Source organism: Oncorhynchus mykiss, chromosome 6 (genome assembly GCF_013265735.2).
Source record: "Oncorhynchus mykiss isolate Arlee chromosome 6, USDA_OmykA_1.1, whole genome shotgun sequence".
NCBI lineage: Eukaryota > Metazoa > Chordata > Actinopteri > Salmoniformes > Salmonidae > Oncorhynchus > Oncorhynchus mykiss.
In genome coordinates this window covers 24,142,019-24,155,605 of record NC_048570.1, presented here as the reverse complement: position 1 = coordinate 24,155,605, position 13,587 = coordinate 24,142,019, and the positions used below count along the sequence as shown (strand labels likewise).

At 44.6% G+C, this 13,587-nt stretch overlaps 1 protein-coding gene across 4 annotated transcripts in view; it reads left to right on the top strand.

Moving 5' to 3' along the window:
• dtx1 (deltex 1, E3 ubiquitin ligase) overlaps positions 1–13,587 on the top strand; it is a 54,970-nt gene that overhangs the window by 28,764 nt on the left and 12,619 nt on the right. For all 4 annotated transcript variants that reach the window (XM_021605794.2, XM_021605792.2, XM_021605790.2 and 1 more), the window contains one exon: positions 7,705–8,485. In XM_021605794.2, coding sequence (XP_021461469.2) covers positions 7,705–8,485 — 781 coding nt within the window. The remainder of the gene's footprint in view (positions 1–7,704; positions 8,486–13,587) is intronic.

Below are 13,587 nucleotides of genomic sequence, written 5' to 3'. Positions count from 1 at the left end.
AACACGGTAGCAACACAACATGGTAGCAACACAACATGACAACAACACAACACGGTAGCAACACAACATGGTAGCAACACAACATGGTAGCAGCACAGACATGGTGGAAACATGGTTAGACACAGACAACAGCACAAAGGGCAAAAAGGTAGAGACAACAATACATCACGCGAAGCAGCCAACAAGTGTCAGTAAGAGTGTCCATGAGTGCTGGGTAATGTGGACCTTAATTGACTATAACAGATTCTCCCAGCTCTAGATCTGTCCATCGCCTAGGTGGACAACAAGAGTGTTGTCTAAGATCAGGATGGTGGCCAATGAGTGGCAGGTTGGAAAATGTGAACAATGGGTCAGTGAGTGTTGGTGACTAGCCAGGAGTGACAGGAGGGGAAAGAGAAGGCTGGCGTCAGCAGGAGAAGAGATGAGAGAGTGGAAGAGAGGACAGGGGGCTGTCCACCCCACTGGTACTTTGTTCCGTGAGGAGAGGAGACGGTTACTGGGAGCACACAGCTGTGGACAAACCCTTGGAGGCTTCCATGACTATGACAACAAATCCTACCTCCGCGTTTCTCTGACAACAAAGCCTGAATCTCATGAATTTTTCAGCAGGTTTTTGATGAAGTCAGGTTTTACTTGTGCTATTAAATGATTTGTGAAAATTCCATTCAGGGTGTTGTAGGATCCCCCTGGGAGGCCACTGAAACATCACAGAGTCAGGAGGGACACATCGATAAGCCAAATGGACAGATTTGGATAGGATTTACTATGACCATATGAGTATAAAGGGGTTAGTCAGTCTTGAAACTACCTTAAGGTAATCCTTAGCTTGGGATTTTGCCTGTGTGCAAGGTGTGCAGTGTGCTAATGCAGCAGGTTGTATAGCGGTTAGAGCCTTGGGCCAGTAAACAAAAGTTTGCTGGTTCGAATACCTGAGCCGACATGGTGAAAATCTGTCTGTGCCCTTGAGCAAGGCACTTAACCCTAATCTGCTTCAGGGGCGCCATACTACCACGGCTGCCCCTGTAAAACAACACATTTCACTGCACCTATCTGTTGTGTATGTGTGACTCACCACCGGGATTCGGTCTTATGTAGCAGCATTTTAATTTCTGTTTTTTACATTGGATGAAAGTAGAGACTCAGAGCTACAAGATGGTAAATCATACACAAAATTTGAGGAAACAATGGGAAAGTAATTCTCCTTTGAAAGTTAATCAACTTGTAAACTCACTTTTGAGAAAACCGTCTTTCAATGTTTTGGTACTACTATTGGAGAGCCCTTCTTTGTCTACACCCATTCAGCATTGTTCACACCCTCTTAAGCAGTGGTCACCAAACTTTTCTGAGTCAAGATCACTTTCGCAGTCAAAAAGCAAGCTGAGATCTACTGCTCAGATTTTTTATGTTACATTAACCTCACACAGACAGTTTAATAGGAATGAGGTCTGGGCACTAGGCCTAATACATTATCACAGCATATTGGCTATATGATTGGCCTGCCAATATTGTTAATCAGACCATATTATATTTCAAAACTCGAGCTTTGATAACAAAATAGATCAGTTGGTTTAGCACATGTTGAGCATGAATTGAAATCATTAGCTTTTTTATTTTACTGGACTGATGGTACCTGCATCTGATGGTCAACGAGGTCAAATCACCACGTCAGTGATCTCCAGGTCAAAATGTCGGAGCTCTAGAAAGATGCCCGAGTTTCCTACTTGGAATTCTGAGTTGGATGTCAGTTCAAAACTATTTTTCCCAGCCGCCTCTCACAGTCCCTGCTCTCTCCTTCCTTTCCTCCAGTGAGACTGACCAGAGAGAGGGGACACCGTCTTCCACCTGCTCTCTCCTTCCTTTCCTCCAGTGAGACTGACCAGAGAGAGGGGACAGCGTCTTCCACCTGATGGCGCAACTCGAGTCGCACCGCATCTGCATCATGCACAAATTCACATTGTACGGAGAAGTGTGTTTTGTAATAGTGTTAATAGTAATAACTCACTCCTAAAAACAGCAGCTCTTTGCTGTATCCGTTGACAGTCTCTCTGTGGTCATGGTTTTAAAAGTTATTAAATCTTGCGTAGGCTAGTAGCCTATTAAACGTGGCTGTGGCCAGGGTCATGGAAGCTCTGTAACCATAGTGATTTGAGCTATCCGATTGGGCAGCACAGTAGGTGCTCTAGATTTAGTAACAAATTTGGCGGTCCGCCAGTTTGTCTCATGGAAAACACTTTGCTTACCAGGTGCGTAGGACTTTTGAATCAAGTGTACCTACCGGCAACAGCTCAACACGATTTTTAAAAACAGGCGCAAGCCTTTATAGCTTGTTGGCTTTTCTAAAGAAATATTTGGTTATCGACTAAGAATGCCTTGAAGATCGACCAGATCGACCGGTTGGCAACCACTGCTCTTAAGCCTTAGCCCCACCCAACTCTTTAACGGTTGATCCAACCGTTCTGTACTAACTTGCCAGCTACTTCCAGACATCAAAGAGAGAGAGAACAGCTCACTGAACATTACTTGCCGTATCTGTGGTTTCACCAGTCAAGCAAATGTGTCTGAGAAGAATAAGATCATACACATAATGTTAGCTAGCAACATTAGCTAGCTAACAGTGCACTTGAAATGAAACCACTTTCTGTCTAAATTAGAAACGTGTAATATCTGAAAATCTTACCAGTATACATCAAACAAGCAAAGCATCAATACAGGATTAAGATTGAATTCTACTACACTGGCTCTGACGCTCGTCGGATGTGGCAGGGCTTGAAAACTAGTAAGGACTAGAAAGGGAAACCCAAAAGCGAGCTGCCCAGTGACGCGAGCCTACCAGACAAGCCAAATGCATTTTATGCTCGCTTTGAGGCAAGCAACACTGAAGCATGCATGAGAGCACCAGCTGCTCTGGATGACTGTGTGATAACATTCTCAGTAGCCGATGTGAACAAAACCTTTAAACAGGTCAACATTCACAAATCCACTGGGCCACGGATTACCAGGACATGTACACAAAGCATGCGTGGACCAACTGTCAAGTGTCTTCACTGACATTTTTAACCTCTCCCTGACCGAGTCTGTTACTTTTTTTTAAGCCCTTAACCAACAGTGCAGTTCAAGAAGAAGAAAATATTTACCAAGTAGGCTAAAATAAAATAAATAATAAAAAGTAACAGAAAAAGAATAACAATAACGATGCCATATACAGGGGGCACGGGTACCGAGTCAGTGTGCAGGGGTACAGGCTAGGTGTGTACATGTGGGGGGGGTTATGAATTGTTCAGCAGCAGATAATTCTACAGGAGAATGTCATGCTATCCATCTGTGAGCTGAAGCTGAAGCGCAGCTGGGTCATGCAGCAAGACAATGATCCAAAACACAATCAAGTCTACATGAAGATGGATAAAAATAAACAAATTTGAGGTCCAGACCTAATCTCTGTCTAATTGAGATGCAGTTAATGCTTGAAAACCCACAAATGTCTTTGAGTTAAAGCAGTTCTGCATGCACCAGTGATGTGAGAGACTGATCAACAACTACAGGAAGCATTTGGTTGCAGTCATAAGTGGCACAAATAGTTATTGAGTGTTTCATTTTTTAAATCTTTATTTAACCAGGCAAGTCAGTTAAGAACAAACTCTTATTTTCAATGACGGCCTAGGAACAGTGGGTTAACTGCCTTGTTGAGGGGTAGAATGACAGATTTGTACCTTGTCAGCTTGGGGATTTGATCTTTCAACCTTTCAGTTACTAGTCCAACAGCTCTAACCACTAGGCTACACCCCAGTGTAAGGGGGAAATTACTTTTTCACACAGGGGAATTGGGTGTTGCATAACTTTGTGAATAAAATAAATAAACTAAGTATCAATTTTTTGGGTTATTTGTAAACTCAGGTTCCCTTTATCTAATATTAGGTTTTGGTTGAAGATCTGATAACGTTCAGTATCCAAAATAGAGAAAATCAGAAAGGGGGAAAATTATTTTTCACAGCACTGTATAAATATTTTTTGATGCTATTGATTCTGTTCAGTGTTTGTAAAGTATGGCTGCTGTGTATCCCAAGAGTTAAGCTTTTATGATGATTTAACTGCCCTGCAGATGATGTAACTGGTCCTCTGTTTTGTGGAATCAGCAAACACGTATGACAGCCAGTCTGCGGTAAGACACGAGCTCACATAATATCAGAACCAGTGACATTGCATCTGCTTTTACTTCCTTTAGGAGGCCTGTTGTATTATCTGGGGGGCTATCTAATGAAGGATGTAGTGACAGTCTTGTTACATGTCCTACCTGAGGAAAGACAAAGGGAGGGAATCAGACTGACCTGTCTTCAACTCAAGGCAAAAACAACCCCATTAAACAGAGAGATGAATGATAGACTCTGTCAGGGAGGGAACAGATCATCAGGAAGCCACTAAGTTTTCCAGAACTTGTGGAATGAGTCTTAACAGTTTAGTTCACCATCAACTCACCCCATGTTTGAGCTAGGGTTAGAGTCCCACAGTGAGGCTTGACACAGTGATACATCACACAGCCACTGCTCCTCACCCAATGGGACCGTTGTCGTGTTGGGCAAGGACAGCTGGAGGATGTCACGAGGAGGGGGAGGAGGAGAGGGGAGAGAAGGAGGAGAGACTCCAGGAAGGGAGATACTGCTGCCAAAAGCACATAGAGTCAGACAGGAAGTGACCACTCTCTCTCCGTTTCCTGTCAGGAAGAGCATGCAGGGTTGGCTGGGTCGCACGGAGAGGATCAACAACTCTGCCTCAGCTTTGGGCTCGAGCCATTATACATACAACAGTGAATTAGTACATTGGTCAGGTAGCCATATGAGGTACTGTGAGGAGGTTGTTGGTGCTGTTTGTGAGTGGAGCTTCCTGTTTTGGTTTCATGTGACCTTCACTTTCTCCTTAAGGCCCTAGCTAACCCCAGTCAATTACCACAGCATAGAAAAACAAACACTAGACCAGAATCAGTCATTTAATTAGAGGGTTGGCTCTTGGCTGTTGGACATTCCCATGTTTCTTCTTTTGACAAGTTATATCCTGGGGTTTACATGTGATGTATATGATTTATAGTCTGTAATAGGATAGGGTAATGTATTCACAAGTTGACCCTAGTGAGGGGTTATTTCTCATGGGAGTGTCATGACCCTACCCTCATCATATTCTGATGGTATTTAGCTTTAATAACCAAGGAAACATGATTTACAATCAACCCTCCATTTGGGCTTGTCACTATTTATATACGCTGAACAAAAATATAAACACAACATGTAAAGTGTCGGTCCCATGTTTCAAGAGCTGAAATAAAAGATCCCAGAAATTGTCCATATGCACAAAAAACACATTTCTCAAAAATGTTGTGAACAAACTTGTGCACATCCTTGGTAGTGAGCATTTCTCTTTTGCCAATATAATCCATCCATCTGACTGGTGTGGCATATCAAGAAGCTGATCAAACAGCATGGTCATTCCACAGGTGCACCTTGTGACATCTGTGGGATTGTGTTGTGGCAAAACGGCACATTTTAGAGTGGCCTTTTATTTTTGGGCAGTTTTGAGGGTGTGCCCAATTGGCATGCTGACTGCAGGAATGTCCACCAGAGCTGTTGCCAGATAATTTACTGTTAATTTCTCTACCATAAGTCGCCTCCAACATTGTTTTAGAGAAAATTTGGCATTACGTCCAACCGGCCTCACAAACGCAGAGCACTTGTATGGCGTTGTGTGGGCAAGGGGTTTGCTGATGTCATCGTTGTGAGCAGAGTGCCCCATGGTGGCGGTGGGGTTATGCTATGGGCAGACATAAGCTACGGACAAGGAATACAGTTGTATTTTATTGATGTCAACTGTATTTTATTTGAATGGCTAGAGATACCGTAACGAGATCCTGAGGCCCATTGTTGTGCCATTCATCCGCTGCCATCACCTCATGTTTCAGCATGACAATGCACGGCCCCATGTCGCAAGGATCTGTACACAATTCCTGGAAGCTGAATATGTCCCAGTTGTTCCATGGTCTGCATACTCACCAGACATGTCACCCATTGAGCATGTTTGGGATGCTCTGGATCAATGTGTACGACAGTGTGTTCCAGTTCCCGCCAATATCCAGATACTTCACACAGCCATTGTAGAGGAGTGGGACAACATTCCACAGGCCACAATCAACAGCCTGATCGACTCTATGCGAAAGAGATATGTTGCACTGCACGAGGCAAATTATGGCCACACCAGATACTGACTAGTTTTCTGATCCACGCCCCTACCTTTTTTTAAGGTATCTGTGACCAACAAATGCATATCTTCCTGGTCATGTGAAATTCATAGATTAGGGCTTAAGGCCTAATGAATTTTTTTTCAATTGACTGATTTCCTTATATGAACTGTAGCTTCAACTTGAAGTTGTTGCATGTTGAATTTATATTTTTGTTAAGTATATTTCTTTGCAGCTTTGTCTTTACATTAGCTTCTGTTACAGCCTATGCATAGCTAATTATCTTGTCACGGTTGTCGTAAGAACGCGACCAAGGCGCAAAGGATGTTGAGTTCCACATACTTATTTCAAAGTGAAACTTTAAGCAAAACACAATAAATCAATAACCGAACCGTGACTACATGGTGCACAAAACAATATCCCACAAAGCAGGTGGGAACAGGGAACCCTTAAGTATGATCCCCAATTAGAGAACAAAGGGCTCTCTATGGTCAGGGTGTGACATGTCTCTTAAAGGGAGGGACTGTTTGTTTTTACTCACCATTAGTTGGTGAAGCTAAAGTGATGCCCAGCTAATAAAGTCTCCACATAATCCAATATTTCTAAGGCTAGTGTTAACTTACCATTTAGCAAGAGAGTGTGAAGCTGCTGCACGTCCAGTTATTGGGTCAGAGACCTGAGAACACACTCTTTTTAGAGAGTGTAAATCTGCATGTTAATGTATCCCTCTTAGGCTCATGTTCGTGCTTTTCTTATTTTTATTTCTCGTGTGTTTTTGTGTGTGTGTGTGTGTGTGTGTGTGTGTCGATGTCTGTGTGCAGAGGTTTTCAGCAGCCTTCCAAATGAAATCAGCCACCAAGCCAAGTCCTTGACCACAGTTTGCGGCAGGAATTCAAGGTCAGCGCTGCTGATTCTGCTGATGCGTTTTATTCTCTGGAGCCAGTGGTGCTGGACTGTATGACTGGGGGGTTACCAACACTGACCCCCACCCATCCCACCAGCCCCACTACACACACCTTCATCCTTCCATTATCACCCCGGTGCTACCCTGCAGGGGAGTGTGCATTTAGCCGTTAAATGAAATGGGGGAAGGGTTCTGTTGTTCCTCGCCGGAGAGCCAGGAGATGGATGGGGAGAGGTGTCCTGATTTCCCATGTGACCACAATAATTGTGTTATAATGGAGGTGGGGGCTGAGGGCCCATCAGCAGAGGGGCAGAGGTACACCTCCGTCTCTCCCTCCCCTTCCCCTTCCTCAACAAGGAGACCTGTAGAAAATCATGACAGTCTGTCATTTTCACATATTAGTATCTGGGTTGCTTTTTCATTTTGAAGCTTCCGTGGCCAATTTATTCAATGAATTATACATTTAAATGCATGATGATTTAAACGAAAAGTGGTTTGATATCTTGGTATGTGAATAATCTATGATGGATGCGTATAGTTATTCCCTTTCCTCTGACCTCCTATCCTCCCTCTCTTCCTCCAGGCACCATGAGGCCGGTCCACAGGAACTTCTATGAGCCGTCGTCGGCCCCGGGGAAGGGTGTGGTGTGGGAGTGGGAGAACGACAGCGGCTCCTGGACGCCCTACGACATGGAGATCTGTGTGACCATCCAGAACGCCTATGAGAAGCAGCACCCCTGGCTGGACCTGACCTCTCTGGGCTTCTGCTACCTCATTGACTTCAACAGCATGGTCCAGACCAACCGGCAGAGCCAGAGGAAACGCCGCCTGCGCCGACGCATGGACCTAGCCTACCCTCTCATCATGGGCTCCATCCCCAAGTCCCAGTCTTGGCCCGTGGGAGCCAGCTCCGGCCAGCCCTGCTCCTGCCAGCAGTGCATCCTGGTCAACAGCACGCGGGCTGCCTCAAATGCCATCCTGGCCTCTCAGCACCGTAAGCTGTATGGGGGGGCTACCGGGCCTTCGGGGGCTACAGGCACGCTCACCGTGGTACGGCAGAGTAACACCTTCGCTGGAACCACCCTCTGGTCCCCCACCTCTAGTGCTGGGACCAATAATATACAACATAACAACATAAGCGCAGGAGGAGGCCAAGCCAAAGCTGAACAGGTGCAGTCTCTCCTGTCTAGTGCCAACTTTCCATGTTCCCCGGCGCTGCCGTCCCTTCCGCCTGCACATGGCCACTCCCACGCCCACGCACACTCCCACGGTCACCATGCCATCATCAATGGGCAGAACAACCTGAACCGGCCGGGCACCCAGCGCATTTCCATGGGCACTGCCAGAGGAGCCATCCCACCAGGGTAACCATGACATTAATTTGGATTACATTCCACTACAGATTTGCAAAACAAAACACAAATGCACTAGGAATGCATTTTAAATTCGATGACAATAGATGAAAGCAATTAAAGGTATAAAAGGAAAAATAACATAATCTTGCTCTGTCTGTCTACCTGTCTGCTGTACAGCTTTACAATACCTCTGCTGGCATATAGTGTATGTGTCTGGTGCATTGTGTTGTGTCACTCTTTCTCTCTCTCCCCCCCCATCTCTCTGTTGTGTGTCTACTGATTTACTGCACCTCTTGTTAACTGGGGGATCAATGGCTCTGCAGAGGGAGCTCCAGGTCATTGACAGCTATACTGCCTCAGCTGCCTCTCTCTCATCTCTCCTCTTTATCCCATATATTCTCTGTCCTCTCCTCTCTGTACTTTCTCGTCTCTCATCTCTTCCTGCACTGGGGAGTGTGGGGAACTGTTTCCTTCTGCTCCACATTTGAATCTTAGCATGGTTGTCCTGAATAATAAGCTTACGCTTGCCTCAATAGACTCGGAATAGCTTTTATCTGCTCTGTGCCTCTAATTTACCCAGTTCATTTCTACCACACAGTGGTGTTATTCAATGATAAGCACTGGGTGGTTTTTCTGTTCTGTGTGTGTGTGTGTGTGTGTGTGTGTGTGTGTGTGTGTGTGTGTGTGTGTGTGTGTGTGTGTGTGTGTGTGTGTGTGTGTGTGTGTGTGTGTGTGTGTGTGTGTGTGTGTGTGTGTGTGTGTGTGTGTGTGTGTGTGTGTGTTCTTGTGGAAGTGTACGCCTGTGTGTGTCCATGTGTAAAGCTGTTCTCCCGTGTAGCTGTGGAAACCCATTTGCCATGGAGGCAGAGATACACTGGGGAGAGATGAATAATAGATCAGGGAAAAATGGGAGCTTGAGCAGAGCGGTCTGACCCGAGAGCGATTCAGTGAAGAGTACTGAAGGAAAGTAGTATCTAGAGCTGTAACCGATACCTCAGTCCCTATCCTGTTTTCTTTACTAAAATATACCCGCTGGTTAACTCATTTCATTCCATTTCCCTCTCACGGCTGATGGGGAGAGAAAAAGTTAGACAGTATACGTTGAAATGATACTGTCTTTCAGGCAGACACACTGACTTCACAAGGCCTAGTTCTGTGTAAGGGAATGTGTGGTGTTAGCAGCTCATGGAAGCACATCACTGAGGGGACAGGTGGCAGATTGATATTGCCCTTAGCTCACCTGAGTGTGTGAAACAGGCTATAGTGTACTATTGTGTGTGTGTGTGTGTGTGTGTAACAGCTGAGAAGTCCTGTGGTGATTTATAAGGGCCCTATCAAATCAGAGGTCTGGAGTGGATGGAGTGCTTGTTTCTCACCTCTCTGTGCAGTAGGCAGGAGGGAACTGTGAGGGGCTGTGGGGGAAGACAGATAGAGAGAAAGGGGTGAGGTGGAGAACAACGTTTCCCAGGCAAGTAGCTCTACACACAAAGGAAGAGTGTGGTTAACAACAACACACACAGACACGTGAAGACCCTCACACACAGACACGTGAATACCCTCACACACAGACACATGAATACCCTCACACACAGACACGTGAATACCCTCACACACAGACACTTGAAGACCCTCACACACAGACACGTGATTACCCTCACACACAGACACGTGAATACTGTCGCACACAGACGCGTGAATACCCTCACACACAGACACTTGAATGCCCTCACACACAGACACGTGAATACCGTCACAGACAGACTCGTGAATACCCTCACACATTTCAGCTAGTGCATTTATGGACAGATAACAGTAAAACCCACGCATATTGGACACAATACCTCTGTCGCCAATGACAAAGAATGCAGTTGAAATAGTAACCTTGTGATAACATGTAAATGATCATAAGGTAGTCTAATTAACTCGTTTACTACCAGATCATTTCAGGCTTAGTTTCACTCTCCTCGAACATTGTGGTTGTTGTGACTTCATCGTGAATATCAGAGGGGGAGTAAAGAGCACCCCCTACTGGTCTGTCTTGACATTTGACATTTGCTTTTCATATTGAGTTTCCAATGGATGCCACCTGCAATTCGCTTTCCAATTGGCCTTTACGCTTGATCTTCTGCACCTAAATAAGAAATGTCATGACATGTATAAAAGCAACGCATAAAAACAACCCTACAACTAGTAACTTATTCTTCCAAATAGGAAGAAACTAGAGTGGAATTTTTACAATTTTACCTTTATTTAACTAGGCAAGTCAGTTAAGAACAAATTATTATTTTCAATGACAGCCTAGGAACAGTGGGTTAACTGCCTTGTTTAGAGGTAGATCAATAGATTTTTACCTTGTCGGCTCCGGGATTTGATCTGGGCCTCTATGCCTATGTAGGCGCTCTAACCGCTAGGCTATCTGCCACCCCAGGTAGCCTAGTGGTTAGTATAATAAGGAGCATATCACCTTATTAAGTGTTTGAGGGATAGTTCCTAATGAACAAGGCCTCTGGTTCTCTGTCTATCTGCAGTGTACAGAGCACAGAGTTGCAGAGACACTTGCAGAGTTTGCTCCAGTCCTCTGTGATGCGAATTTGACAAAGAGACAGTTAGCAGGTGATTTTTGTCATTTCAACATCAGCAAGCCACTTCCTCATCTCAACTTCCTCCATTCACTTCCCCATTTGAGAACACAGATAAACCCAGAGATTGTTTGTGCTGTCTAAAAGATAGAATTGTTTTTATTTCTTTCTGTGTGTTCTGAAGATGAAGACACCAAAGGAGGAGGCATGGTAAGAGAGATCCTTTATACTTGCACTTCTAGCTCATTTAATTATGAAGCAGTTAATGGTACTATGCTGCCCAGCTCTGTGCCCTTGGCTGAGTGAGTAGGATTTGTTTTGGTGCTCATGTCTCCTTCTGTTAATTGATTAACGGTGTTGGACTATTCAGACTGGAGAGCTAGCTATCTGGTGAGAACAGGCCAGGGGAAGCAGCAGGGATTACACAGCCCTACCACTGCACTGCTTTGCTCTCCACTGGAGCCCTCAGCCCTGTCTCCATTAGATAGAGTTAAAGGATAAATAACGGAATAAATGATGAAGGCCCATCCAGACCAAACCGATGAAATTGTATAGATGCTCTGTGTCGTTATTGCTTATTTGTCTGTTTTGGGTGCTTTGTGAGGTGCATTACTCCTGCTGTTCTCTTTCCCTGGGCAGGGCCTGCCTGCCTCTCCCAGTCCTCCATCACATCAATATAAAATGAAGCATTTTTGTAGTTTTCTCCTCTTCTCCCCCTGTCTTCCTGGTGCATGATAAACAGATGAGGAGATATAAGGGCTCCGTCAGCATTTCTCTAATGGGGCCTAATTTTGTTCTCTATCGGGAGGAAATCACATTGCTCTCAGTTTAATTAAGTCCTGCTCAAGTCAGGCTGGAAAGTCAGTCTGGGAGAGAGGTGAGGACAAGAGAGAGCAGAGAATGAAGAGAGTGCCAAGGGTTGACGGAACCAAGGCGATAAAAAGGTTAATGGGTCCTTACTAACTCATGGAATACGACAACACTCCTACAATACTGTAGCCTACACGCATATGTGTTCAGTGAATATGTGTACCTTTACTGTACATTTGTAAGGTACTTCCTCCTGGTAAAATCTGACCAGCAGCCTTAGTAATAGATGTAAATCCAACTAAATGTTCAGTAGATCTTAGGAGCAAGTGTGAGGCCTTTAGGTTAGCAGCTGTAGACTTGTGACCATGGCCCTGGTGAAGGGGTGGAGGGAGGATGTAGGTCAGCAGTGGCCCAAACGCATGAGCCCCAGCTGCAGCTGCAGGAAGGACCAGGTCACTGGCCCCAGAAGAACTCAAGGGTCTTGTTAAAAGCTTAAAGTTGGAGTTACTAGCTTCCCATATTTTGAAATAAAATGTAGAAAGGAATGCTGTTGGGTGTTTTTGCTCAGCAAGAGGTTATATGGTTGAATGATCTCATGGTGTTAACATGTCATGTTTACAAATGCTGTAGCACTTCCACGTGCGTGTGAGAGCGCTAAGGGCTCTTGTTGGATGTTGCTCTCTTCTGGTGGGAATGAGTTGTTTAATCACAAACAACGTCCTCCATGAAACGCCTGAATTATATATGTATTTCAAGCATACATGGGACACACATGCACACAGCTGTCTGACATACACTACTGTTCAAAAGTTTGGGGTTATTTAGAAATATCCTTGTTTTTTTAAAGAAAAGCTAATTTATTGTCCGTTAAAATAACATCAAATTGATCAGAAATACAGTGTAGACATTGTTAATGTTTTAAATGACTATTGTAGCTGGAAACAGAAGATTTTTAATGGAATATCTACATAGGCGTACAGAGACCCATTATCAGCAACCATCACTCCTGTGTTCCAATGGCATGTTGTGTTAGCTAATCCAAGTTTATCATTTTAAAGGCTAATTTATCATCAGAAAACCCTTTTGCAATTATGTTAGCACAGCTGAAAACTGTTGTTCTGATTAAAGAAGCAATGCAACTGGCCTTCTTTAGACTAGTTGAGTATCTGGAGCTTCAGCATTTGTGGGTTCGATTACAGGCTCAAAATGGCCAGAAACAAAGCACTTTCTTCTGAAACTTGTCTGTCTATTCTTGTTCAGAGAAATGAAGGCTATTCCATGAGAGAAACTGCCAAGAAACTGAAGATATTGTACAATGCTGTGTACTACTCCCTTCACAGAACAGTGCAAACAGGCTCTAATCAGAATAGAAAGTGGAGTGGGAGGCCCCGGTGCACAACTGAGCAAGAGGACAAGTCCTCAACTGGCAGCTTCCTTAAATAGCACCCGCAAAACACCAGTCTCAATGTCACCAATGAAGAGGTGACTCCGGGATGCTGGTCTTCTAGGCAGAGTTGCAAAGAAAAAGCCATATCTCAGCCTGGCCAATAAAAATAAAAGATTAAGATAGGCAAAAGAACACAGACACTGAACAGAGGAACTCTGCCTAGAAGGCCAGCATCCCGTAGTCGCCTCTTCACTGTTGACGTTGAGACTGGTGTTTTGCAGGTACTATTTAATGAAGCTGCCAGTTGAGGACTTGTGAGGCATCTGTTTCTCAAA